Source organism: Carassius gibelio, chromosome A17, assembly GCF_023724105.1.
Source record: "Carassius gibelio isolate Cgi1373 ecotype wild population from Czech Republic chromosome A17, carGib1.2-hapl.c, whole genome shotgun sequence".
Taxonomy (NCBI): domain Eukaryota; kingdom Metazoa; phylum Chordata; class Actinopteri; order Cypriniformes; family Cyprinidae; genus Carassius; species Carassius gibelio.
In genome coordinates, this window is record NC_068387.1 from 24,042,719 (window position 1) to 24,067,514 (window position 24,796).

At 37.1% G+C, this 24,796-nt stretch overlaps 2 protein-coding genes across 7 annotated transcripts in view; one reads left to right on the plus strand and one right to left on the minus strand.

Annotated features, from left to right (window-relative positions):
- The window catches only part of nkl.4 (NK-lysin tandem duplicate 4), a 50,932-nt gene extending 46,482 nt beyond the window's left edge, over positions 1-4,450 (plus strand). For all 5 annotated transcript variants that reach the window (XM_052529906.1, XM_052529907.1, XM_052529905.1 and 2 more), the window contains exons 2-5: positions 2,216-2,277; positions 2,540-2,604; positions 3,144-3,239; positions 3,336-4,450. In XM_052529906.1, the coding sequence (XP_052385866.1) occupies positions 2,235-2,277; positions 2,540-2,604; positions 3,144-3,239; positions 3,336-3,500 (369 nt within the window). In that variant the 5' untranslated portion in view covers positions 2,216-2,234 and the 3' untranslated portion in view covers positions 3,501-4,450. The remainder of the gene's footprint in view (positions 1-2,215; positions 2,278-2,539; positions 2,605-3,143; positions 3,240-3,335) is intronic.
- Positions 4,451-4,496: 46 nt separating this feature from the next.
- Positions 4,497-24,740, minus strand: tonsl (tonsoku-like, DNA repair protein). 2 transcript variants are annotated; one of them, XM_052529897.1, is made up of 28 exons: positions 24,460-24,740; positions 23,769-23,864; positions 23,442-23,584; positions 23,186-23,369; positions 22,954-23,083; positions 21,834-22,005; positions 21,584-21,698; positions 21,227-21,372; positions 20,937-21,089; positions 20,682-20,807; positions 19,897-20,092; positions 19,157-19,212; positions 18,990-19,079; positions 18,804-18,876; positions 18,550-18,713; positions 18,198-18,321; positions 17,197-17,426; positions 16,653-17,118; positions 15,753-15,943; positions 15,179-15,279; positions 14,944-15,100; positions 13,788-13,866; positions 13,387-13,694; positions 8,928-9,099; positions 8,566-8,741; positions 8,243-8,316; positions 8,000-8,133; positions 4,497-4,988 (listed from the first exon to the last, which is right to left on the minus strand). In XM_052529897.1, exons 1-28 carry the CDS (start codon positions 24,485-24,487, stop codon positions 4,786-4,788), a joined length of 4,287 nt encoding a protein of 1,428 aa, XP_052385857.1. In that variant the 5' UTR covers positions 24,488-24,740; the 3' UTR covers positions 4,497-4,785. The 2 variants fall into 2 exon arrangements, with proteins under 2 accessions (XP_052385857.1, XP_052385858.1); XM_052529898.1 differs by having other exon boundaries at positions 15,753-15,940; positions 24,460-24,714.
- Positions 24,741-24,796: the final 56 nt, after the last annotated feature.

A 24,796-nucleotide genomic window follows, 5' to 3' on the forward strand; every position in this document is an offset into this window, starting at 1 on the left:
TTGCATCCCTTCCTAACAAATTGATAGAAGTCTGATTCGATACCGGAAAGTCCAAATGTCCAATCTTTTGTTTGTAGACACACAGGAGCTGTTATTGGAATTAATTGCATTTTTCCTGAGAATCCTATTGTCTTTGTAAATTTTCCGGACAAGGGGAGATGTGAAGCATATTTTACATTTAAACAGGTATAAAAAGCACCTGTGTCTAACATCATGGGTGTATTTTTTTTCTTCTATTTTAATATGCATAAAAGGCTCTTTATCAGCTTTAGTTGTTAAAATTGGAAGCTGACTCTCCCCTGTAGGATTCTCTGGGCACCCCTAATAGCCTGTATTGTAATCCTCCCCAAGGGTTTACTGTGCCCTGTACTGGACCTTGGTTAGTCTGTTGCCAGCTCGCTCCCCTTCCACCCTGAGGTTACTATTACTGTTGGATAGGTGGGATAGTCATTTTTATTATGTCCGGGCTGTTCCATATGCCCAGCACACACTTGGAGGACCAAGTGTGTGGTAAGGTTTGCCTCTTCCTCTCTGGCCTTGCTGTATGTTTTTTTTCTCCATCCCATTGGTCCTGTCTGTTGAGTATAAACAGTAATTATGGGCACAGGGATAAGGTGTGCGTTTGGAAGGACTGCTGTAAGTGGGCTAAACAATGTTGCCATTAATGGGTCTCTTTCTGGATCCCCGTCAGTTTCTTGCTTCCACCTTTTCACTTTTTCAATACTTCAAAAAACAATTACATCCATATTATGAGAGTTCACTGCTCTGTCTAAAGTAGTTGTTTGAAGAATTTCATCCATCTTTGCCACTCCTACAATTTTAGCCACCAAAGCTTTAATGTCTCCTACAGCCAAAAGTTTGCACATAGTTTCTTCCTCAAACACCCTGATCCACTTTCCAGCCCCCTCGTGAATATCTAGGAGATGATTGACTAGCCCCTCAAGGTCCTGTGAAGCTCAGGGGACATACTGTCCCTGCTCACCCTTGATTAAAATTGGGAGTTGTGCAGCCAGTGGTCTGAGCATCCCCTTTTCTCTGCCCTGTGTCCATTTTCTGTTATCAAAAAACTCCTTTCCTTCATGCACATCCTCATTACTGTCAAACAACTTACTTATCGCTCTTTCTAATTTATTTACCTCTTGTATCTTTTTTCTGGATTCTTTGATTTTCTCTTCTATTTCTTCTTCCATAGCTTCTACTTGTCTAGTCGGCTGTATGAGGGCTTCTCAGGCGCAGACTGAGAAATTCTAACTGACCCTCTCAGTTTTTCTTACCTTTCTGGACATGTACAGTTTACAGTGCACACAGTTTTAATGAAGAGACTGAAAGCTCTCGGACTAAATCTAAAATATCTTAAACTGTGTTCCGAAGATGAACAGAGGTCTCACGGGTTTGGAACGACATGAGGGTGAGTTATTAATGACATTATTTAGATTTTTGGGTGAACTAACCCTCTATTGAACCTTGAATCTAAACTCTGCAGGGGTATGACACTACAGAAACTGAGTTTGACACCTCCAGTACAAAAAAAAAGTGTCATGTGAATCATATTTAAAATAATTGTTATGTGTGGGTGATTATAACTGAAATAAATGCACAACTAACTAATAAGTTACTGTTTGTTAATTTGATAACAGTATAAGTTCAGATATTTTCTCAGAAGTATTTTATTAAACTTTTTTTTTTTTTTTGCATTGTTGTTTAATGCACAGGGTTAGTATTGCCTGGTAGCACTGCAGCATTTTTGGAGATACCTTATGACAGAACATTGAATTTGAGTGCAATCATATTTAGTACTATCTGACATCATGATATTGTCACATAAACTCTGTGATAAAAAATAAACAATACTGAATATGTACAGGTATGTGGCTCATTATTCTATTTGCAAATGTCAATTACAACATTATTTTTTATTTCTTTGCTTTTCTAGAAATTAAGAAATGTTGTTTGCGCATAGCATAATACAGCAACCAAAAAAAAAAAAAAAAAAAAACACCCTCAATTCTTAGTTTTTTTTTTTTTTCACAAAATGTCACCTTGATGATTACATACAGGATGTAATAAAAGAAAGAAGTAATGCCAGGAGTGAGTGTACGTCATCTTCACATGTTGAGGGTGCTACTGGTCTCTCTTTGTCTGTGGTTTCTGGTTAAAAACTGTTTCAAAAAGAGTCTCACCAAAGACCTACAACAAGCAGAGAGTTTTCAGTCTCGTGTTCAGACTCAAACAAGATGCTGCGGAGAATCGTCGTGATCACCCTGCTGATATCCTCAGGTAAATTAGCACAGAACAGTTGTTTGTTACCTTTATCAATCTATTTATTTTTATTCTGTGTGCCAAGCTGGCACATTCACACACACACTCACTCACACACACACACACACAAAACCCAGCATAGACCGATTTGGACCGGATTAAGTTCAGTGCTGGTCATACTAAAACCAGTGACCAGAATATACATATCATATTCTCAATGTTTAACTAAAGTCATGCATTATATTAATTTCTCACATTGTTTGTGCATTTTTCCTCACAGCTTGTGCTCTTCACTGGGAAATGCACATAAAAGAATCTATTGGAAATCAACTTGAAGAAAGCTCAGTGAGTTCTTAACTTCATTTATCATGAACGTTCATCATGATCCCATTTTATGTTCACTTGTAGAGTAGCACAGTGAACTGCTTTAACCAGATTGTGTATTATATCTATAATTGGTGCTCAAAAATGTATTTTTAATATAAAAAATTATTTGCATGTCTTTTTAAGATTGCATTAATTTCCACTATTTTTTTAAAATAATTGTTTTCCCACGATTTCCATGACTTGTGTTAAAAATTCACAAACTGCTATTTGAAAATGGAAAAACTACATGATCATTTTATGTGGAAGAATTTACAATTATAAATTGAACAATAAAAAAAAAAAACACAATTACCTGTCAGCTGATTAATCAGTCTGATTATACAAACGATCATGTCAGGTCAGATCTTTGTCATATACTGAAAAAGAGCATTTTACAAGAAGCAGTTGAGCTTGGAAATGGTTTCCAAACAGCTAGTCTTCATGTTTGTTTTGAACTGCTAGATTCTAATCGTCATACTGTATCTAAACTATTGACTCTGTATCTGTTCTCTTAATAGGGTGAGATACAAACAGAACAACTCCCTGGATTGTGCTGGGCTTGCAAGTGGGCCATGGGGAAGCTGAAAAAACGAATCTCCAATGGGACAACTGCGGTTGGTAACAGTAGTCTATTGTTTCATATGCTTTACTAAACAGATTCGTGTTAGAACAATGGTTTAATGTTAAATCTGCTCGTCACTTTCCTACAGGATGAAATTAAAAAGAAGCTTGAAAATATCTGTGATCAGATTGGCTTCCTGAAATCACTGTGTAGGAAGTTTGTGAACAAGTACACGGACACTCTGGTCGAAGAACTTTCAACTACTGATGACGCCAAAACCATCTGTATTAACATTGGTGTTTGCAAGAAATAGGAATAGAGTTAATGACCTTAAGGAATCCTTGATAAATTTAAAAAAATGCTTTTTTTTATTTTGTTTCTAAAGGGCTTTTCACACTGTACTTAACCCTGAGTTACTGTCATTCTAAAACCCAATTTTGTATTCATTTTTTACCCTGGGTAAAGGAACATTTCACACTTATAATTGAGAAACTGAGTTAGAACCACTTTTTGAAACGATGTGGTGTTAGAATGTTACGTTAGACAGTAATATAAACTCTGTGCACGACTTAACCAATAAACGACATAAGCGGCCGACAATCCAATGTGTACGACTATTTGTGTTCTGGAAAGTGGCAAATTGATTGATTGTTGATTAACGGAACATTGTGAGATTTCAATGAACTGAAGAGAACGAAAGCTTTTAGTGATTATAGAGAGAGAGATCTCTTTGCACACTTTCTAGGCTGTATAAACTCAGAGATTAAGTATCATGTTTAATGTGCTTTGCCTATGCATACCGACACAAACGGCTGTGCACTCATACAAATGCATGAATGCGATAACTGGACATTTTCACTTAATAGGTTACTTTTTCAATTTGTTTCTTGGCAAACCCTATCCTGATAGCACACGTTCGTCACGGAGATGTATTTTTTATATACGTATATGTAAACAAGCACATTAACCCAGAGTTTAAGAAAGTAGTGAAACGTCGGCGTATGAATAACCAGGATTAATTGGTAAATTATGAGCAGTGTAAACCAGGGTTAACTATTTCAAGTGTGAAAAGCACACAAGTTTTCGCTTCAGCTGGGAAAGTTGAGCAGTGTGCACTAAAGCTAATGGTATGACTATTGAGATTTTAGAGATCACAAGTTTTTATTTGTGCATATTTGTGGTATACTGTATAATCGGTTTGACACCAGTTTTCTCGCTCTCTTTTTCCTTTAATTAAATGGACAATAAATGCATGAAACTCTTGCTTTGTGACGTTTTTGCTCTTGGAGATACTTTTATAAACAGAGGATGCTTGAATTAGTATTTATTGGTCTGTTTCTTGGTCCAACACCACTGCACATTAATATCTCATGCCCATTTCAAACTCATAATTTTGCAAATAATCAGCAATAAAGACAATTTGCATAAAGACTAAATGGGTTTGAGTCACAAGTTTAAACAAATATATGGGTCCATACAAATAATTACAAAAAAAAAACAACAACAACACAATAACAGCACGTTCTACAATAAGAAAGTATTTACAGAATTTTTTTCAAGCACTTGTCCATTAGACTAACGCTACTGCCAGAAATAGATTATTGTGAAGTCGCCGTGATGCTCAGCATGCATTTGGAGTTGCGAGAAAAGACATGCACGTGTTCTGATCTCCGTCTCCAGGTCTGCTGCAGTGCATCCTGGTCTAGTTTATTGAGTCTCTGGGAGCACAAACGCAGATCTCGGATGTGATCAGACAGACTGTCTAAACAAACATCACCCAGAGGTCCTGACACCTGACAGCCTGTTAAGAAAAACAAGAGGAACTTGAAATATGACAGGACACGGTGAGTCACATTCACAATAACACCAATCATTATCAGTTTGTTTAGATGGATGATGACACATCCAGCGATTCAAGCTTTGCACTTACGAGCTTCTCAAACAGCTTTCCTGTGAGACACAGTATGCTGCAAGATTATGATGTGACTGCATGCAGCTTATTAACAAAAACATAATGCTTAGAAAACTGTCAGAAATGTGTCCTCACTTAAAGTTCATTTGAAATCTACTTCAAGATATGGTATTGCAACATACAATCAAACAAAAATGTATTCAGACACTTTCAACATTATTCAGTAAGTAAATTACATTTGACGGCTGCAGTCGGCGGAAAATGAAAGCCAAACACTGTAGTTAAAATATTTAATAATCAGATGAAAATTTGGCTCGATTCTTAGAACGAATTCAAGCAGGATAAAATTTCGAGCCTATGAGCCTGTGCTTATATTTACTCGAAGTTAAAAATGATTACATCATATTTTAGATTTGAAAAGGTGTGCAGCATTATTTATATAATATATGTCATGTGTTATATTATCCTAAAGAAATATATCTTCAGAAAGCTTGAAAGGTCTGCTTTTAAATGAACCAATTCAAACCGAAGGCAAATGCTCCCCGATTATGGAATCTGTGTGAAGGTTGCATTTCTCTCTAAAGGCATGTCCATGAACTTCATATTGCAGCTGACAAGAAAACGGTTTATTAATAAATCATTCAAATGTATCGTTTTCACAATTATTAGGCTACTTCTGCCTGTGCTTTGTGGCAAACTTAAAGTGTGTGCTTAAGGGGGGAACATATTAAGGCTCATTATGGATTAGAACGTGTTCATTTAATATAAACTTGCGGTTAGTTGAATAATAACTTGAATGAACGACTACTAGTAACTAGAAAAACCTTACGCGAGGGGCATCCCTGTTAAATATCCTCTGTTAAAGTTTTTAAAGCATTTTAAATGCGTTTGCATAATTTCTGATTTCAGAACAGTCCATAACGGAGAGATGACGCAATCCTTAACATAGATTTTTCCTCTGAAATACAAAAACAAAAATTTTAATAAAACTGTATATTTTGTGAATGGTGAATCCTTCTCAATTCTGCAGATATTGTTGCTTCTTGTTTGTCCATTGTAAATCACATAAAGTCTAGTTTTTTTGTGACGTCCATAATGCATGTTTATTTCTCAGATCCCAAATAGCCTATAAAACATGTTCATAGTTTGACACTTTTCTGAAGTCTGGATTCTGTTTGGGATTTAGAAAAAAACATAAAGAGATGGTTCAAGGTATTGAATGGTAGTGAATATATTCTGTGAGAATTTATATTTCAGGTTTTGACTCTGAATGTCTGTCCAAAACCCAGGAATTGCTCAAAAATAAAGCTAAAAATGATTAGGTCTACATGATGCTCCAGGACAGTTTCTTATTAATAGGAAAATATATTTTTACATTTGTATTCCCAAAACGACTGAAGCATACAATTAAAACCGGTACAAAGCAGCATATACATAAAGAACAAAAGTGTTTGTCTCTCTGGCAGACGTGTGTCTCTTTCAGACAGTTTCTCTATTTCTCTCTCTCTCTCTCTCTCTCTCTCTCTCTCTCTCTCTCTCTCTCTCTCTCAGGTGCCTGAGAAAAAAATTGTATTATATTGTATGTAATACTCTGTATGCCATTGCAAAAATTGCAACAGCCAAACCAAGGCCTAAAACACTTTGCCTAAATTGTTCTGCTAGTTTTTGCTCAGCAGACGCACTCAGTGTGAAAGAACAAGAGATTCACACCTTTATTTCAACACCCACAGGCTATGCACAACTACACCCAAACCTCAACCTTCACCAGCTGGACTGATTTCAGTCACACTACTATTGCTCAGTGGAAAATGGACATGCACTATCTAAAATTAAAAAAGGGTGTAACATGAACCAGCTAATTGCAGAACGCACACATCTGTATTAATTATTTTATACATTTTATACGCAAAAAAAGCAATCTGGGATTTGAACCTGTTCGAAGATATACACCTAACAGTGCACTTTCAAGTGTTTAAACTAACATTGTAATTTACTTTAAGTGTCTGTAATTTTTATTAAGTGTTCTATATCTACAGATTTTATTTTCATGTCGCAGTTTTATTGTAACTTATTTTGTTCAAGGTTTTTTTTAGTACCGGTAGTCATTTAGGTTGGCTACCTACTGTACACATCACAATTTATTTCGCTATAGTTCTATATTGATATAGAAAATGGTAATAAAATATGTCAAGAGCTCAGAGTTAAACTGTGTCAGAACAAACTCATCTTGATGATTAAGAAAAACGTGGTCAGCTCAAAGTGTTTGAATAATTTGTGGTACCAAATTTTTTATCAGTTTTACTGTTAGTCCACAGTATGAAGAACTTTTGGGTATAATATATCAGTTTACTTTATTTTTCTATTTACACTTACATAAATGTATAGTTTTTGCCACTAAATAAAAAATAAAACAAGATAATTGCAACTTTCTCATCTAACAATTCTGACTTTTTTTTTTCTCAGAAATGCATGATATAAACTCACAACTGCAAGTTATAAAGTCAAAATTGAAAGTTATTAAGTCAGAACTGCACAGTTACCTAAACGGGCTTCCCTTTTGGAGCAATACAATTGGTTACTTGTCAGAAACTGAAGGACATATTCAAACTAGTGTCTTGTCCCATTTTTTGATCAGATGCTCAGAAAGCAATAGCACAGGTCTGAATTGTCAGTAAACCTATTACAGGGAAAGTACCTTCAAATTCCCTTTGAGATTATAGATCTTGCTCAAGATTATCATCATTTAGGGCTTTGAACCTACAACCTTTCTCTTATCAGCCAAAAGCCAAACCACTGGCAGGATTCACAGACAAAATACACAATAAAATGACAATTAATGCATCCGAGCTGACAAGACACTGGGGGTCCAATCGAAATATCACAGGAAGAAAAGAAAATACCTTGAAGATTGAGATGGGTCAAAGGTCGCTGGGCCTCCATGAGGGAGTTAAGAAGACTCTGAAGGCCGACTGAGGTCACTGAAGGGTTGCCAGACAAGTCCAAAGACACCAGGGAGGGACAAACAGGAAGACACCTAAAAATAACCAAAGTATATCTATAATATAGCTGCAAACTGAGATAAGCATATAAATGATGCTTTAAGTTTTGTAACAAATAAGTAGGACAAGAGTTGAATGATTCACCTAGCAAGCAAGAGGACACTGTGGTCCGTAAGGCCATTTCCAGACAGATTTAAGTGTGTGAGTGGACAGTCACCCTGGAACCCAAACATTTAGTCAATATTATTTACATAGCAGTTGAATGATGCAGACTTTAAAACAGATTAAAATGGCATCAGGGCTGGATTTAATTCTCCCACAACCCATACTGAACATCGTCAGCACACATTCTTGATTTTGATGACTGACAGGTAGGAGCAGAGGTTGTATTAAACTAAAATTGTACATTTTTTTAAAAACACTAAGTCCACAGAAGTCTAAGATGGATTAGAAGGACGTCAGCATACTTGTGTCAGGAGTTTAGTGAGGATCTCCATGGCAGGCTGGTCAGATGGACCTCTACAGACTGTAGACAGCTGAAGGTGTGTGAGACAGTGCATCGGTAATGTCTTCAACACAAGCTCGAAACCAGTGGAGCCCAGTGCATTATGGGAGAGACACACCGACCGCATATTCCCAGTGCCTGTGAGAGCATAAAATAATAGACTCAGAACATAAAAAAAAGAAAAAAAGTAAACGTGACGTGACATACAGCCAAGAGGTGACTCATATTTAGAATTCGTGCTGTGCACTTAACACATCCAAAGTGTTGTTGAAAAATCACTAGGTCTAACCACTTCAGATCAGACGTGTCTGATGGTGCACTTACTGGCCAAAGCGTTGGCTAAGAGCAGACGGTGTTGCTGGAGGAATCGTGCAGAGAGGCCGCAGGCTTGCAGGGACAGAACGGACAGCATGGGACAGTTGGACAGAAGACTCACTAGTGCCTGTGTCCAGCCATCACCCAGAGGATTCATGCTTAAATTCAACTCCTCTAGACACTACATAGACAAAAGGAGAATATAAAGGAGTCAGAGAGAAAATGACAAGCAATCTGTCAGTTTACATGTTTTCATGACGTGTGAATTTCATGACTTCTTTTAGTCTTGACCATTAATGCTTTCCTCATGAAACCACTGAACCGAAACGGGAAGTAGTTCATTTCTTCTCAGAAAGCAGCAAAACTCCTGACCACATCCTGACAAGTCGGTCTCAATTATCTGATATACAAGATTCACACTTATATATTTAGGTGCAGATTTCTGCTGTAGACTCATGCATGCTGGGACGAATGTGCATTTATAGAGATCAAAACGAGATATGCTTGTTAAAACTCCGCTATATAAATGCTTGATATTGAATTTTGTACCATTTCATCTAAATAAAACAAAAAAATACAACTTTAAAATCAATAATTTCAAATGCTACAATTTAGTATGTGGAGGATGTTTTATAAAATGTTAACAGTTATTCAAAATGTAAAAATAGGGAAAAGAGCATTTAATCTCGGATATCAACGGATTTCACCAAATATGAAAAAAAAATTGCATTAAAAGGTCCCATGATGTGGATTATTATTTTTTTAAATGTTTTTTTTATGTTTCGTGAGGTGTACTGAAATTGTTTTACATTTAAATATTTTTAATCATTTTTATCAAATATAATTTTTTTATCCTGATTTTAGTCCTCTGTGTTGAATGCTCTTTTTGAAGGGGCGTGTCTTCTGCGAGACTCAGAGTAAACACCAACTGTTGTGATTGGCTGACATCTTTGCATTCAAAATGTGTATTACATGTGGAACCACAATCAAATACTTTTACTAGTTTTTTTTTACCATTACAGCTGTTGAGATTAACGAATTGTGGAAGTGTTGATTATAGCATTTTTTTTTTTATCTTTTCCCATCACATGCATTTTCTCTCACAAAATGCTTTCACCACAAATAACAGCAAACACAATATCGACATGAATACAGTAAGAGCTTCGTTGTGCATCATAACCGTGTCATTCATTATGACGGCAGTTTGGGCAAGTATGCAGATAAGATATACTCGCGATGTGTGATTGACAGTTCCGAACAAAATAAAGTAAAAGTTCGTTGATCGCTCTCTGTAGTTAAATCACAATTTAAAAAACAGATTTGTTTCATGCTACTAAGAGAAACAACGTGAAGTTGATCGTTTAGTTACTTGAATAATTAGCTACACATCAGAAACCACTGATCACAGATCAGGCATTAATGAACACTGTTACTCACTTTTTGTGGCGGTGCTGGTGAATCCATATCGTTAAAGTCTGTTTGTAACGCCCTGTGCTGACATTGCGACTAGGGCTGTCACTTTTCGTTCCAAAATCGATTGCACAATCGATCGGACCAACCAAAAAAAGTTTCGAAAATGAAAATAGGGAATCAATTTTAACCAAATATGTACAGGTCCTTCTAAAAAAAAAATTAGCATATTGTGATAAAGTTCATTATTTTCCATAATGTAATGATAAAAATTAAACTTTCATATATTTTAGATTCATTGCACACCAACTGAAATATTTCAGGTCTTTTATTGTTTTAATACCGATGATTTTGGCATAGAGCTCATGAAAACCCCAAATCCCTTTCTCAAAACATTAGCATATTTCATCCGACCAATAAAAGAAAAGTGTTTTTAATACAAAAAAAGTAAACATTCAAATAATTATGTTCAGTTATGCACTCAATACTTGGTCGGGAATCCTTTTGCAGAAATGACTGCTTCATTGGGGCGTGGCATGGAGGCAATCAGCCTGTGGCACTGCTTTTACCTGCCCTTGATAAAACACAGTGGACCAACATCAGCAGCTGACATGGCACCCCAGACCATCACTGACTGTGGGTACTTGACACTGGACTTCAGGTATTTTGGCATTTCCTTCTCCCCAGTCTTCCTCCAGACTCTGCCACCTTAATTTCCGAATGACATGTAAAATTTGCTTTCATCCGAAAAAAGTACTTTGGACCAATGAGCAACAGTCCAGTGCTGCTTCTCTGTAGCCCAGGTCAGGCGTTTCTGCCGCTGTTTCTGGTTCAAAAGTGGCATGAACTGGGGAACGCGGCACCTGTTGCCCATTTCCTGCACACGCCTGTGCACGGTGGCTCTGGATGTTTCTACTCCAGACTCATTCCACTGCTTCCGCAGGTCCCCCAAGGTCTGGAATCGGTCCTTCTCCACAGTCTTCCTCAGGGTCCGGTCACCTCTTCTCGATGTGCAGCGTTTTTTGCCACACTTTTTCCTTCCCACAGACTTCCCACTGAGGTGCCTTGATACAGCACTCTGGGAACAGCCTATTCGTTCAGAACTTTCTTTCTGTGTCTTACCTTCTCGCTTGAGGGTGTCGATGATGGCCTTCTGGACAGCAGTCAGGTCGGCAGTCTTACCCATGATTGTGGTTTTGAGTAATGAACCAGGCTGGGAGTTTTTAAAAGCCCCAGGAATCTTTTGCAGGTGTTTAGAGTTAATTAGTTGATTCAGATGATTAGCTCGATTAGGTTAATAGCTCGTTTAGAGAACCTTTTCATGATATGCTAATTTTTTGAGATAGGAATTTTGGGTTTTCATGAGCTGTATGCCAAAATCATCAGTATTAAAACAACAAAAGACCTGAAATATTTCAGTTGGGGTGCAATGAATCCAAAATATATGAAAGTTAAATTTTTATCATTACATTATGGAAAATAATGAACTATCACAATATGCTATTTTTTTAGAAGGACCTGTACACTATAATTTAAAAAAAAAATTATTAAACAATTAAAAACTCACAAACAAGCAGAAAAATAAAAATAAAGGATTCCAAAAGTGCAGTATGGTTTGCGAAAGCTAAACAGAAAATAGCAAATACGCGCCTATAAGACCCAGTGACGTCGAAAGCGACCTCTTACAGGAGATGCTGAGCTATGAAAAGGAGCCTCCATTGCCAGCTGACAGCGACCGGCTTCTGTGAGGAAAGATTGGCAATAATACTCCCACCTTGCGCAGCCTAATTGCCTTGAATTGCCTTAATCATAAATGCAGCTGGATTGAAGCCTGCAGTTATGTTTTTCATTTATGTTATCGTAGCCGTCCCCTCTGCATATATATATTTTTTTCAAGAATGTTTCACTCCTGTTGCCGTTTCTGCACGAAACTTCATGCAAATTAGAGCTGAAGATCTTTGCCGTCGTGTTCGGGCTTTGTTTCTATCATCTTACACGGGCTCGGACTTCCGCTCCGGTTTGTGAGGTAAATGAGCAGTCATGTTATGCGTTTCAATTAGTGCGAGAAAGATGCGAAAATGAATGCGGAGTAGGTGTAACGGAGGCTCGCCTCTGGCGAACATGTTTTGGTTGCACCAGCAACTAAAGCAAAGTCTGAGGTGTGGAAAAGTTTTGACCGTGTTTATAATGAGAATAATGAGTGAATAATGACACACCATCATTGAGCGGAAGAACGCACTGAAGACATCTACAGTGGATTCAATCATTTTCCTCCACAAAAACATTTTAAAATTTTAAAGTAAGAGGACTTACTTTAATTCTTTATTCCAACTTCCAAGTGGCCTAGTCTACGTTAGTTATGAATAATTTATGTTAAACCGTGTATAGATGACTCATTCGTGACAAAAGGCAAAAGAGCTGTGTGCATGCCAACATTTGAATAATGCCGGGCTGTAAACAGGTTCAGGCTTTTAAAAAGCTGTCAATCAAAATCTACTTGTCAGGCTCGGGCCGAAATCTGTCGGGCTCGGGTCCTGTCGGGCCTAACTTTTAAGGCCCGATTACAGCTCTAATGCCAATAAATAAGAAATATTGCTGACTTGTGTGTTTCCAGCACTCTCTTTACGTTCATCTGTTATTTGGCGTGGAAAAAGGAAACGTCTTTTTTTTTTTTTTTTACAAAAGTGACAGCCCTAATTGCGACTGAATTATATGTAAAAATAAACAATCCATTTTTTCTCCAAATTCTCGAGGGGGGCAAAGCAGAGAAAGGGGGGGTAACCTTTCCCCTTTATGACGACATGGGGAAGATTCCAGATCGCCCGTCTGAACTCTTATTTTCTCAAAGGCAGAGCAGGACACCCAGGGCTCGGTTTACACCTATTGAAATTTCTAGCCACTGGGGGACCATAAACAGGCTAGGGAAACTAATATTAATGTTAAAAAACTTCGTAAAGTGAAATTTAAACCTTTAAGAAAATCTTGGATAACAAAACTGATGTAATGTCTGTCCCTAATAGAAAAACTTATTTTACTGGATGAATGCAAGTACACTTACAGGGAAAGCAGCTTGACTTCTCGTTTCAAACGTGTCCGAGGCTTTTCTGAGCCCCTCTCCGGTGATCTGATTGGCTGATATGTCTAAAATCCTCAGTCTGGGCATAGTGGCAGCAGCGGACATCAGCTCCGGAAGCAGGTCGTTGTTCAGACGGTTGGCAGAGAGGCGCAGCTCTGTGAGACTGGCCTGCAGTTTGAGGGCTCGGAGGAGAGGAGTCAGAGACGCTGGAGGCAAACTGAGTCCACAGACGTTCACACAGGAGCTGCTGTCCTGCACTTCACACAGCCGAGACACACGCCGGTTCTCCTCTAACACACACATATGAAACAAACACACTTTCTGATCAATTTCACAGAATTCTGTGACGAGAAAGACATTTAATACAACAAAGAGACACTTACCCACTGCCAGACTCTGACAGGCTTTCCTGTAGCGCTCCGGGAGAGGAGGAAGATCCCATGAACACACCTCAGCCACAACCTGGAACAGGAAGATTTGTCATGAAAAACAACTTAAACTTTCAGCCGGTTCACCACACAAAGACACTGTTTGGCTCCAGAAGACTTACTTTACACTCACTTTGAAGGATATGAACTACTAAGGGATTTCTTTTTTTTTTTTTTTTTTTTGGAGCTTGACACACACTTTTGTTTAAAGCTCAAAAGCGGCCTGTGCTACATTGTTAATACCATGGAACTATAAAACAAAACAGGAATTTAATTTCATACTTCAAATGCATCTAGAAGTACTTACAATGTATAACTGTTATGAGTCATTTGTCTTTAATGTTATCGTGCAATTGCACTGATGCCTTACTAAATCATGTAATTATGACTAATACCTAAAACCTTTTTGGTTTGTGTCCATCAAGTTTCTAATTATTAAAGTGATAGAGTTATTATTTTTTTTTTTTATAATTTAGTACTTTCTGTAAAGTAATTGAATGACTACACCATACAATTCTGATTTGGGTAACATCCTTAGACTGAAAAAAAATATTTATTTTGGTTTATTATGACATTAAAAGAAGAAACCGTAGACAAGTAAGAGATATAAACTAATTAACAACAGGAAATAAAGGAGTTTTGTATCATTCATATATATATATATATATATATGATTTATTAAAGTTTTATATTATATAATGTAATAATGTGTGTGTTTGTGTATGTATGTATATATATATATATATATATATATATATATATATATATACAAACACATTAATTATTACATTATATAATATAAAACTTTAATAAGTCAGGTATATGCATCAGGTTTAAAAAAAAAAAAAAGTAAATCAAGGTTGTAAATGTAAAACAAAGTATATCAATTACTAAACTATAAATGTATGACCACCCAACTGAAAAAAAAAAACCCACATACATACATACATAATTATTATTAATTATTTTCCTGGCAAATCTTTTGCTACCACAATGTGTTTGTTTTGCTACAATACCTCTGTAAATGACTGTCATTTTTGACTTTCATACATTGAGTAAACAAACAAAAAAGAACCCTACAAAAAGTCTAAAAACACACATGACCTCTGACCTCTTCATTGGTGTGCAGCACAGCCAGCAGTGGATCGGTGGGTAAGAGCAGAGCGCCCTCTTTCTGCAGGGACAGACGCGGCAGTAATCCACACGTCTGATAGTAACGCTGAGCAGCCTGATCACACAACCACGCCACCGTACAAGAGTCTGCCTCACTGCACAACATCTACAATTACATACGCTCACAACTAAACACTGAACACTGTCTGATTCACACAAGAGCAGCAGCAGACCTGTGAGGAACGGGAATCAAGAAGACATTGTCCTGAACTCTGACCCTCATCCTGATCGGTGCAGGAACATGAGCGGTTCGGTTCTGGAATGGTGCTGGCGCCTTTAAAAAAAACCAACAAACAAAAAACGATAATCATTACTCATTAAAAAGGCATTCAGTAAACATAGCAGTCCATAAGTATCAAACACATTGAGTAGTATTATGCAAAAATAGAAATACCAGATTTGTTACTGCCAAGAATTATGACATTTTTACATTAAAGTGTTGAAAATGAAGAATACCTGCAATTATTGTATAAAAATATAAAATATAAAATTATAATATAAAAGTATAACTGATTGACACTTGATAAATTAAACATATTACATAATCTCATTACTTTGCATCATATTTTAATACTTTCTACATTTAATAAATGTCAATACATATATTTTTTATATAGTAAGCACTATACAGTATGTACACCAGTGTTTTCAAACCTGTCCTGGAGGCAGAAAATAACAATTAGCATGTTATAGTACACTAGCATGCCACTCCAAACACAGCCAATGGCATAGTGAGGTCTGCATTACCATCGTCTGATGGGTAGGGGGTGCATGGTCATGGATGGGCTCAGATTCTTGGGTCATGATTGGACTCTGTGACCTGCTGACCTCCCTCCTGCCTAGATTCACCATCCCAGGCATTTGATTCATCTTCACCTGCCGCGGCTTATTAGGGCCCTTTTTCAGAGACAGACCCCTACTGGAGGAACTCTGAACTGCTATGAGAAATAGTGAACAGGCAGTTAAACAGTTTAGCATCATTGATATCTGTCTATTAATTATATTATATTAATATCACATTATATTATATTACATTATATTATACAAAAATATCTGAAACAAGTATTCAGAAACCATTTCATGAATGTTCATTTCAGTGTTAGGAAATGTTACTTTTGAAAGTGTTTCATGAAATGTGTTATATTACCATATAAATCATAATATAAGAAACTGTCATTAAAAGTTAAATGGAAATTAATGTGGTAAAAAATGTAAAGCAGTTCAAAAATTGTACAAATATTAATAGTTAGACATTAAATGTAGGATTTAACTTACCATTATTAATTAAAATCGCATTATTAATCATGTTGTAAGAAACTATTAATAAAAATGTTGAAGGAAACTAACGTGATAGGAACTTATGTGTGTTGCATAACTTTAACAAAAAAAAACTACAATAAATATAAAAAAAGTTAGGACATTAAATTTAGGATTTAATTGACCATTATCAAAAAAAATTATATACACACACACAAATACATACACACACACAAATATATACACACACACATATACATATACATATACATGTATATGTATGTATGTATAGATAGATAGATAGATAGATAGATAGATAGATAGATAGATAGATAGATAGATAGATAGATAGATAGATAGATAGATAGATAGATAGATAGATGTCAACACCTCTAGGAGTAACTTCATCTGAAACTGAGAAATGATTTTGATTTCTGGAAGTTATTTCACGTGGGACGTTGTGCTCAGAAACTCTCCGTCTCTTCTTGGGTTGCACATCCCTCAGGTCATCCTCCAGCCAATCATCTGCCAGATACTGGTCCTCTGGTACCAGTGCTGTTCTGCTATTGGCTGACACTGCTGGCGTGCTGGTAAAGGCCGGCTCTGATAGGCTCTGAGAAAAGAGGCGAGATTTGGCACTGCCCAGATTCTGCATGGCCTTCTGATACTCCAGTCTGCCCGACTCTGACTGTGCGGGCAACACGGCCTCTCTGAACTCATATACAGAGGGTACATCCTGACTGGGTGGGAGTTCCTGCGAGGACTGGACAGCTGGGGAACGTGGTCTTGACCGAACGGGACGAAGAGGACTGAATGAGCAATCCACGTCGGAATGATCCGAAGAACTGCTCTCGTTCTGAAGCAAAAATTATTAATTAAATGTATTCTTGCTTAACAATTTGAAAAATGTAAATGGAAAGCTAAGCAACATTACCCCATACAAAACATCTACTTCCATTCCTCGTGGCCGGCGGGCTGGGCCTGAGGTGCTCCTGTGTCCTGGAGCAGAGTTTTTTGGAGTTGGGACGGTTGGAGCGGGACAGGGAGTGATCTGCTGGCGTGAGGGCAGTGACTCCTGCAGCAGCGGCTCTGAATACTCAGCATCAAACAGCTGACTGTCCTGAAGCTCCTTCTGCTGCCGCGGACGCGCTGACACAACTGAGACTACAGGAGAAAACCAGGAGTACTCAGAGTTATTTCTGTTTTTTGAAAGTGCCAAAACTTTCGCAAGTAAATCAAACGTTCTATTCTATTTTGGGTTGATAAATAAGCCAAAACGGAGATGATCAGCATCAACCCAATGTGTGATAGCTCTCACTTGTGACGAATAATGCACATTTTGGAGTAATTCTTGTTTAAAATATGAGTTTCATATATTAGTAATTTTGTGATTGTCTCATCATGTGTCACCATTAACATGCAAAAATTCATATAATTAGCAATACATTTTCTGTCAGCCATTTAAGAACCATTCGTGACCCTGGACCACAAAACCAGTCTTAAGTGTCAAATTTTCTAAATTGAGATTTATACATCATTTGAAAGCTGAATAAATAGCCTTTCCATTGATGTATGGTTTGTTAGGACAGGATAATATTTGGCAGAGATACAACTATTTGAAAATCTGCAATCTGCAAAAAAAATTAAACATTGAGAAAATCACTTTTAAAGTTGTTCAGATGAAGTTCTACGCAATGCATTTTATAAATCAAAAAGTTTTGATATATTTACTGTAGGAAATGTACAAGATATCTTCATGGAACATGATCTATACTCAATACCCTAATGACTTTTGCCATAGAAGAAAAATCATTATTTGTTGGCACTTTTTTTTTTTTTGGCTATTGCTAAAAATATACCCCTAGTGATTTAAAAATGCTTTCGTGATCCAGGGTCACATGTTGCAAAATAAATCAGTAATGTTTATCTGCTCACCGTCTCCTGAAAGAGCTCTCTTGATGAGTTTTTCGGTCTCCAAACACTCCTGTTTTGTCTCTTGGTCCAGCTGTCGGCTGTAAGTCTTAAACCACTGACGCAGGGTGTCCAGAGGAGTGTGGCCCTATAAAGAAGTATGTATGGTCATATAAGAAAATTGTGCATAGAATAAAAAAAAAAGAAAGAATCAAAACTAATGTTGTTCATGTCTTTATGATAATGATAATGACTTTGCCGCTTGTAATGCATTTCTTTCAAGATTCTTTTATTTATTTATTTTTTTATACAAATTCAACAAATGCCACATTAAAGTTTATTGTTAATAGGTTTGTGTAGCATGTGTTTGCCTGACCTTGCCATTGCGAACAGTGACCGACGCTCCTCTCTCTACCAGCAGTCGTGCAACACTGAAGTGGCCGCAGTTTAGGGTGTCATGCAGGGGTGTGACACCCTCACAGTCTCGACCTCCAGGGTCGTTTATATTTGCTCCACGGTCCAGCAGTAAAGCTACAATCTCTGAAAAAAACAGATTTCAGTCCCTCCGATGAGCTACACCTATACTATACTATACTATACTATACATGTTAAAACTGCAGGCTGCAGTACCTTGATGACCGTAGTTACAGGCTTCATGCAGAGCAGTCCACCCGCAGTAATCTCTCAGGTTAACTGGGTGACCCTGTCAGAGAACAACAAACACACACATCAAATACATTCTCAAGAAAGGCAAAAGTACAAATCTTTTAAAGCTATTCCACTCTTAAAAAGGGAAGTACCAAAAGCCAAACACACCTGGTCAAGCAAGTACTGAACCTGCTTCAGGTTTCCCTCTATACAGGCCCTGTGCAGAAGCGTCTCGCCCTTCTCATTCCGTCGGTTCCACTGCACAAACAACACCGAACAAACAAGATGAACAAACAACAAATCAGAAGAGAATAAACCAGTCTCTGAGATCTCACCCTCTGAGTCCTCCTCCTGCCCGTCACGGTCTTATCATAACCCTCCAGATCCTCATCTGCACAAACAGATCATTCACTCACTCAGACATGAACAGACATCCTGATAACATGCATGAATTAACATCTTTAGACATAGAGTGCTTGGCCTTTGAATTAGAAGCTTGATACAAGTAATTCATATACACATTTTTGCCATGGGTTGGAGGCATTGTAGGTTTTGAAGAAATGTCATGTTGAACCATTTCCTCAAAAGAGGGAACATTATTTGGAGCAACTAACATTGGCTGCGTGTCATGGACCAAAACTTTCTTTTTCATTATGAAAATGCTGCATTGCACACTGCATAACTTCTTAACTGTACATATAAAATCATATAGAGTTAAGTAAAAATAAAATATATGAAACATTTAAATTTAAAAGATGAGAAAGATTGCCTTAGCCACTAACTGAATTAAATTTTTCAAAAGATTGTTGAAATACCAAAACTAAAACTGAAATGAAATAAATTAAAGCTTAATGAAAATGGCAAAAGCAGCCAAACAAAATTACTAAAACTTTAAATAAAATAATGAACACTGGAAATACATGTACAAGCTAATTCAAAATATTAATAAATACTACAAGGTAAATATCTAATACCAAAATAACACTAACACTACTACAGTACATTATCTGCATTCCAATAATCTTCATAAAATGCATTAAAACTAAACTCTGTACGTGGTGTGTGTCTGTATTACCAGAGTCAGAGTACTCTATGTCACTGTCTTCCAGTGGTTCACTGTTCTCCACCTCCTCTTCCTCATCCTCCTCCTCACTGTCCTCCAGTCTCAGTCCATCGCGCTCACACAGTTCCATCAGCCGTGCTTCGGTGTCGTCACACTGTGAGGAGCCACAGCGCCGCTGGGCCTGCAGCCAGGCTCTCAAAACACGCCTCTGAGATCACACATCCATCTTCATTTAGCAAATACCCTCGAATTCAAAGTGACATCACGGTTTAATTTATAGGTTCAATGACTGAGTCAAGGGATTTCCTCAAGGGCGCTAATGGTTTCGAATTAAAAAAGATTTCTAAATACTGTAACAAAAGTTTTTTGTAGTGTTGCCAAAAACATAAATATACTTATTAAAATATGTATGAATATACATAATATGTAAAAAAAAAATATTATATATATATATACACACACACACACACACACACACACACACGCACACACACAAATTAGATTTTTTAAATATAAATGTACTAAATCATTTACTGGTTAATTTTTGTAAACATTTTGTAAAATAAACATTTATTGCATAAATGTTGTGCATGTGTTATATACCATCTTTAAATTAAATAGCATGATATTGTCTATACATCGGACATCTGCGACTCTGCTTTCTAAAGGATTTATCAGCATTGTGGCTGACCACTAGCCAGTATCACTGTTTTTACAAGTAAACCTCTTCAGATCATAAGCACAGTGAGGCTCCTGCACATTAAACTACTGTATTTGTGTGCATTCTTTTAACCGACCTGTAGTTTGTTTAGTCCTGATCTCTCAGCACAGCTCAGAGCAGCGCTGAAACTCTGATCGAGCGTCTCCATTGGCTGCCCGGTCTCTTCCTCACAACCAGCTATGTTCAACCACGTCAAACACTCCTGAAAAACACAAACACAAGACAATCACTGAAAAATGTTGCACAATCTCTGAAGATGATGCACAGCAGGTTTGATACATTAACAGAGTGGTAGGCAGTGTATGAGGAGTTTCTGATCCCTGGCTGTTACCTCTTTAGGGTTGCCCACTCTCAGCTTTAGTTCTTGTCTGTACTGTTCCACGGCCCTGTGATGTTGTCGCAAATCTGTGTACGTGGCCGCCAGCGACACATGAATGACGGCTAACTCACGAGCAGGCTTCCCTAAAACCTCGGCACACACCAGCTGATGCAAAAACACATGGAGGTCAAATAAAGCTTACACAGAATAAACTGAAAATAAATAAACAACCAAAATAAACAATTAAAATATGGATGCAATATATAAAAAATGGTTTTTGGGGGTATTGTACTACATCTTACTTGTGCTTGATAAGCTTCCAGAGCTTTGTTATAGCAGCCCACTTTACAGTAAAGATCTCCCAGCTGCTCTGACAGATCCATGGCCTCATGGGAAAACTTATCGGTCACTTCGGTCGCCGTCTGCTCCAGCTGACAGCCCCGGATCGCTGCATCAGACCCACATTCAGTCAAACATCATGTCAGTGTCTGCTATTACTGTGATTAGATGCCAACATTTTCGAATAAAAAAAAAATCTATTATGCTCTGAGATCAGCATTCAGCCTTAAACTGAACAGCTTTAAGAGATAAACCGCTTTCAGATCTCCTGATCTGACAAAAACTCAGAGTCGCTCAGTCACAGATGTTCTTCATCTCACCGTGTTTGAAATCTCTCTTGACGGCCTCACGATCAGACGGCTGCTGGGATCCCAGACAGAAGGCTTTCTTCAGAGAACGCCGAGCCGCCGCAAAGTCACCAAGATGAAGCAATATCTGAAGATATACACACCAAAAAAATAAATACATCTGTCAAGAACCTTCGAAGGGGACAGGAAACAACAAACTACACCGGTAAAGGCCAGCACATGCTGATGATGATGCTGTCTGGAGATGAGGTGGGACTGTCACCTTGCCGATGCTATGGAAGCACTCGCTCTCACTGAACTTGTCTTTCATTTTGCGGGCGCATTCTTTCGACTGCTCGAAACAGCGCATGGCGCGCGAGTGTTGCCCGTTGCGGAAGTGAATGCTGCCCAGGTTAAAGTTGGCACGATACAGATCCTCTAGAAGGTGGTTTTTCCTACAGGGAAAGAGGTCAGATTTTGTACCAACTTAAGTGCAATGAAGACTTTCATATTATCTAATTCATTCTACAGTGAAATTTTGCTCTTTTATTTATGTTGAAACTCAAATCATAAAAACAAATATCATTAATTTGTATTATAAAACCCTCTTAACCTACTAAAAATTGTGTCCTAAAAAAATATATTTACATTATTCTGTTATATAAAGTTTACATAAGTTATTTAGTTATATACTTTTAGTAATCTTACATTTCAATTATTTTGAATTTCAGATTTTAGAAACACAACATTTCAGTTCATTGGTTGCTTAGTTTGTTTGTTGGTTAACTTTAATTTAACAGGCTACCAATATTATTTTCATGACATGAAAGTGGTTAAATTACAGTAATTTTATAGCATTTATCAATTTTGGAAAAAAAATGTGCAGCTATAAAAATGTTGTGGAAACCATTGTAGGTTTCTCAATTTGGTTAACAAAAAGTTTAAATGAACAGCACTGATTTGAAAGAAATCATTTGTTACATTATAAATGTCATTACTGCCACTTTTGAATAAAAAGTCAATATGATAGTGTATCATGGTATCCACAAATACTATCAAGTGGCATAACTGTTTTAAACATTGATAATAATCATAAATGTTTCTTAAGCAGCAAATTAGTATATCAGAATGATTTCTGAAGGATCATGTGACACTGAAGACTGGAGTAATGATGCTGAAGATTCAGCTGCACATCACAGAAATAAATTACATTTTAAAATATATTCAAATAGAAAACATTTTTTTTAATTGCTATAATATTTTACAATATTACTGTTTTTAATGTTATTTTGATCTAATAAATGCAGACTTCTCTCAAAAACATAAAAAGTCTTATTTTAAAGCTTTGACCAGTAGTAAACATTGTATTTTTGTTTACAGACCAAAAAAAAAAAAAAACTTACTCAGCAATGTAGATGCTCTGTCGTATGAAGTCACTGCATCGCTGCGGTTCCTTCATCCCATCATACACACAGCCCAGATTCAGCAGGAGACGGGCTTTCATCTCACTCAGCTCTCGTGAAGATACGGTACCTGATACATAGCAAACATAGCAGATCATCATATTACATACTAGCTGTAGTATTCAGACCAGGTAAACCGTAGCATTTTATATGCATAAATTAATTCTTTAACCTTCCAGCCGCTCATCTACAATGGCTAAACTCTTCTTGAAAGCATCTTCAGCATGCTTCAAGCTGTCCCGTGAATTATCTGAATCAAAGAGGAAGAGGTATGTTCGTCCAATAGTGGCCAGTGCCCTCTGCTCCTCTGCCGCATCATGGACAGATCGAGCCAGATTCAGATGAAGCCTCTGGTGCTGAGAGAGAAACTCTATGTGAGAATGACTCCATGTAATCTCTCCGATTATAACTAAGATGTACTTGCAAACCTTCAGAGCAGCTTCGATGTTCCCCAGTTCTGCATAGCATTCTCCAATCTTTCTATTGGCCACAGCGGAGCCAATCACATCATGCAGAATCTCAGACAGCTCCAATTCCTGACGATGCTCTTCAATAGCAGAGCGATAGTCGCCTAGAAAACACATTTGCCAAGCTGATTACAATACCTTCATTCAACTGAGATCAACTTTCACAATCATAGTGAAATTTCACTGAGTAACACTTCTAGGGTTTGAACCTACAGCCTTTCGGCTAAGAAAGTACACCTATACCAATTAAGCCACTTTTATTTTTAAGGGCTTCACTCTCTGTTTTACCTGTTTTAGCGTAAACCTCCCCGAGCTGATTGCAAAGATTGGCTTCTTCTTTCAGGTTATTGCTGCTTTGAGCTTTACTCTTGGCCTTCTGTAGTTCTGCAATCACATGAAGGAATGAATGCAACTTATACACCTATATACACACATGCATTTTGTATTATATATGTACAGCTAATTTTACTAAATTAGACAAAATCTTAGTTGTTTAAACACACTGACACAGTAAACTAAAAATATATTCACCATAATATGCAGTATTTTATGTACTAATAATATATCACTAAGATAATTTTTAAAGGATATATATATATATATATATATATAATTTACTGTGTTAATGTGTTTATTTAAACAACTAAGATGTATTGTTTTAGTATATTGTTCTTACATAACACACACACACACACACACACACACATATATACACTTATATAAATATATATAATTTACTATGACAAACATACACACACAAAGTTATGTAAATATGTATGTTTAATCATATTAACGGAAATTATACCTTACATACACTTATGTAAACAATCAAATAAATAAATAAAAAAACATTTGGGAGGTGTCGAGTTAAATTGAAATACACATTTTTCCTTAGTACGGATCAAATAACAACAATAAATCACAGCCGATGTCAAAAAATTATATTATTTATGATGAACTTCTATAGAAAATAACTTACGCTTGATCTCTTTTGTAGACGTCATCATGTCCACTTAGCAGGATCGCTTCAGCAGATTACTTCATATATACGCGCATCTAATGAATAACAAATACTACCTGCGAGCGAACAGCTGTAGTACTATAGCAACGTCCTCACTGATCTCTTTACAGCGGCTTTAAAGCTGATCAATGCTTATGATCGCCTCAATTCATTGATGAGACGATTCTTTCAAAGTGGCGCGCCAAAGTTCACGGCACGGAAATATTGTGAGATGCTGATTGGCTAGTGAATGTGACGCCAGCAAGCTCCCACAATGCTCTTCCTGAAAATGTCCACATCGAGAGGCCATTTTGAT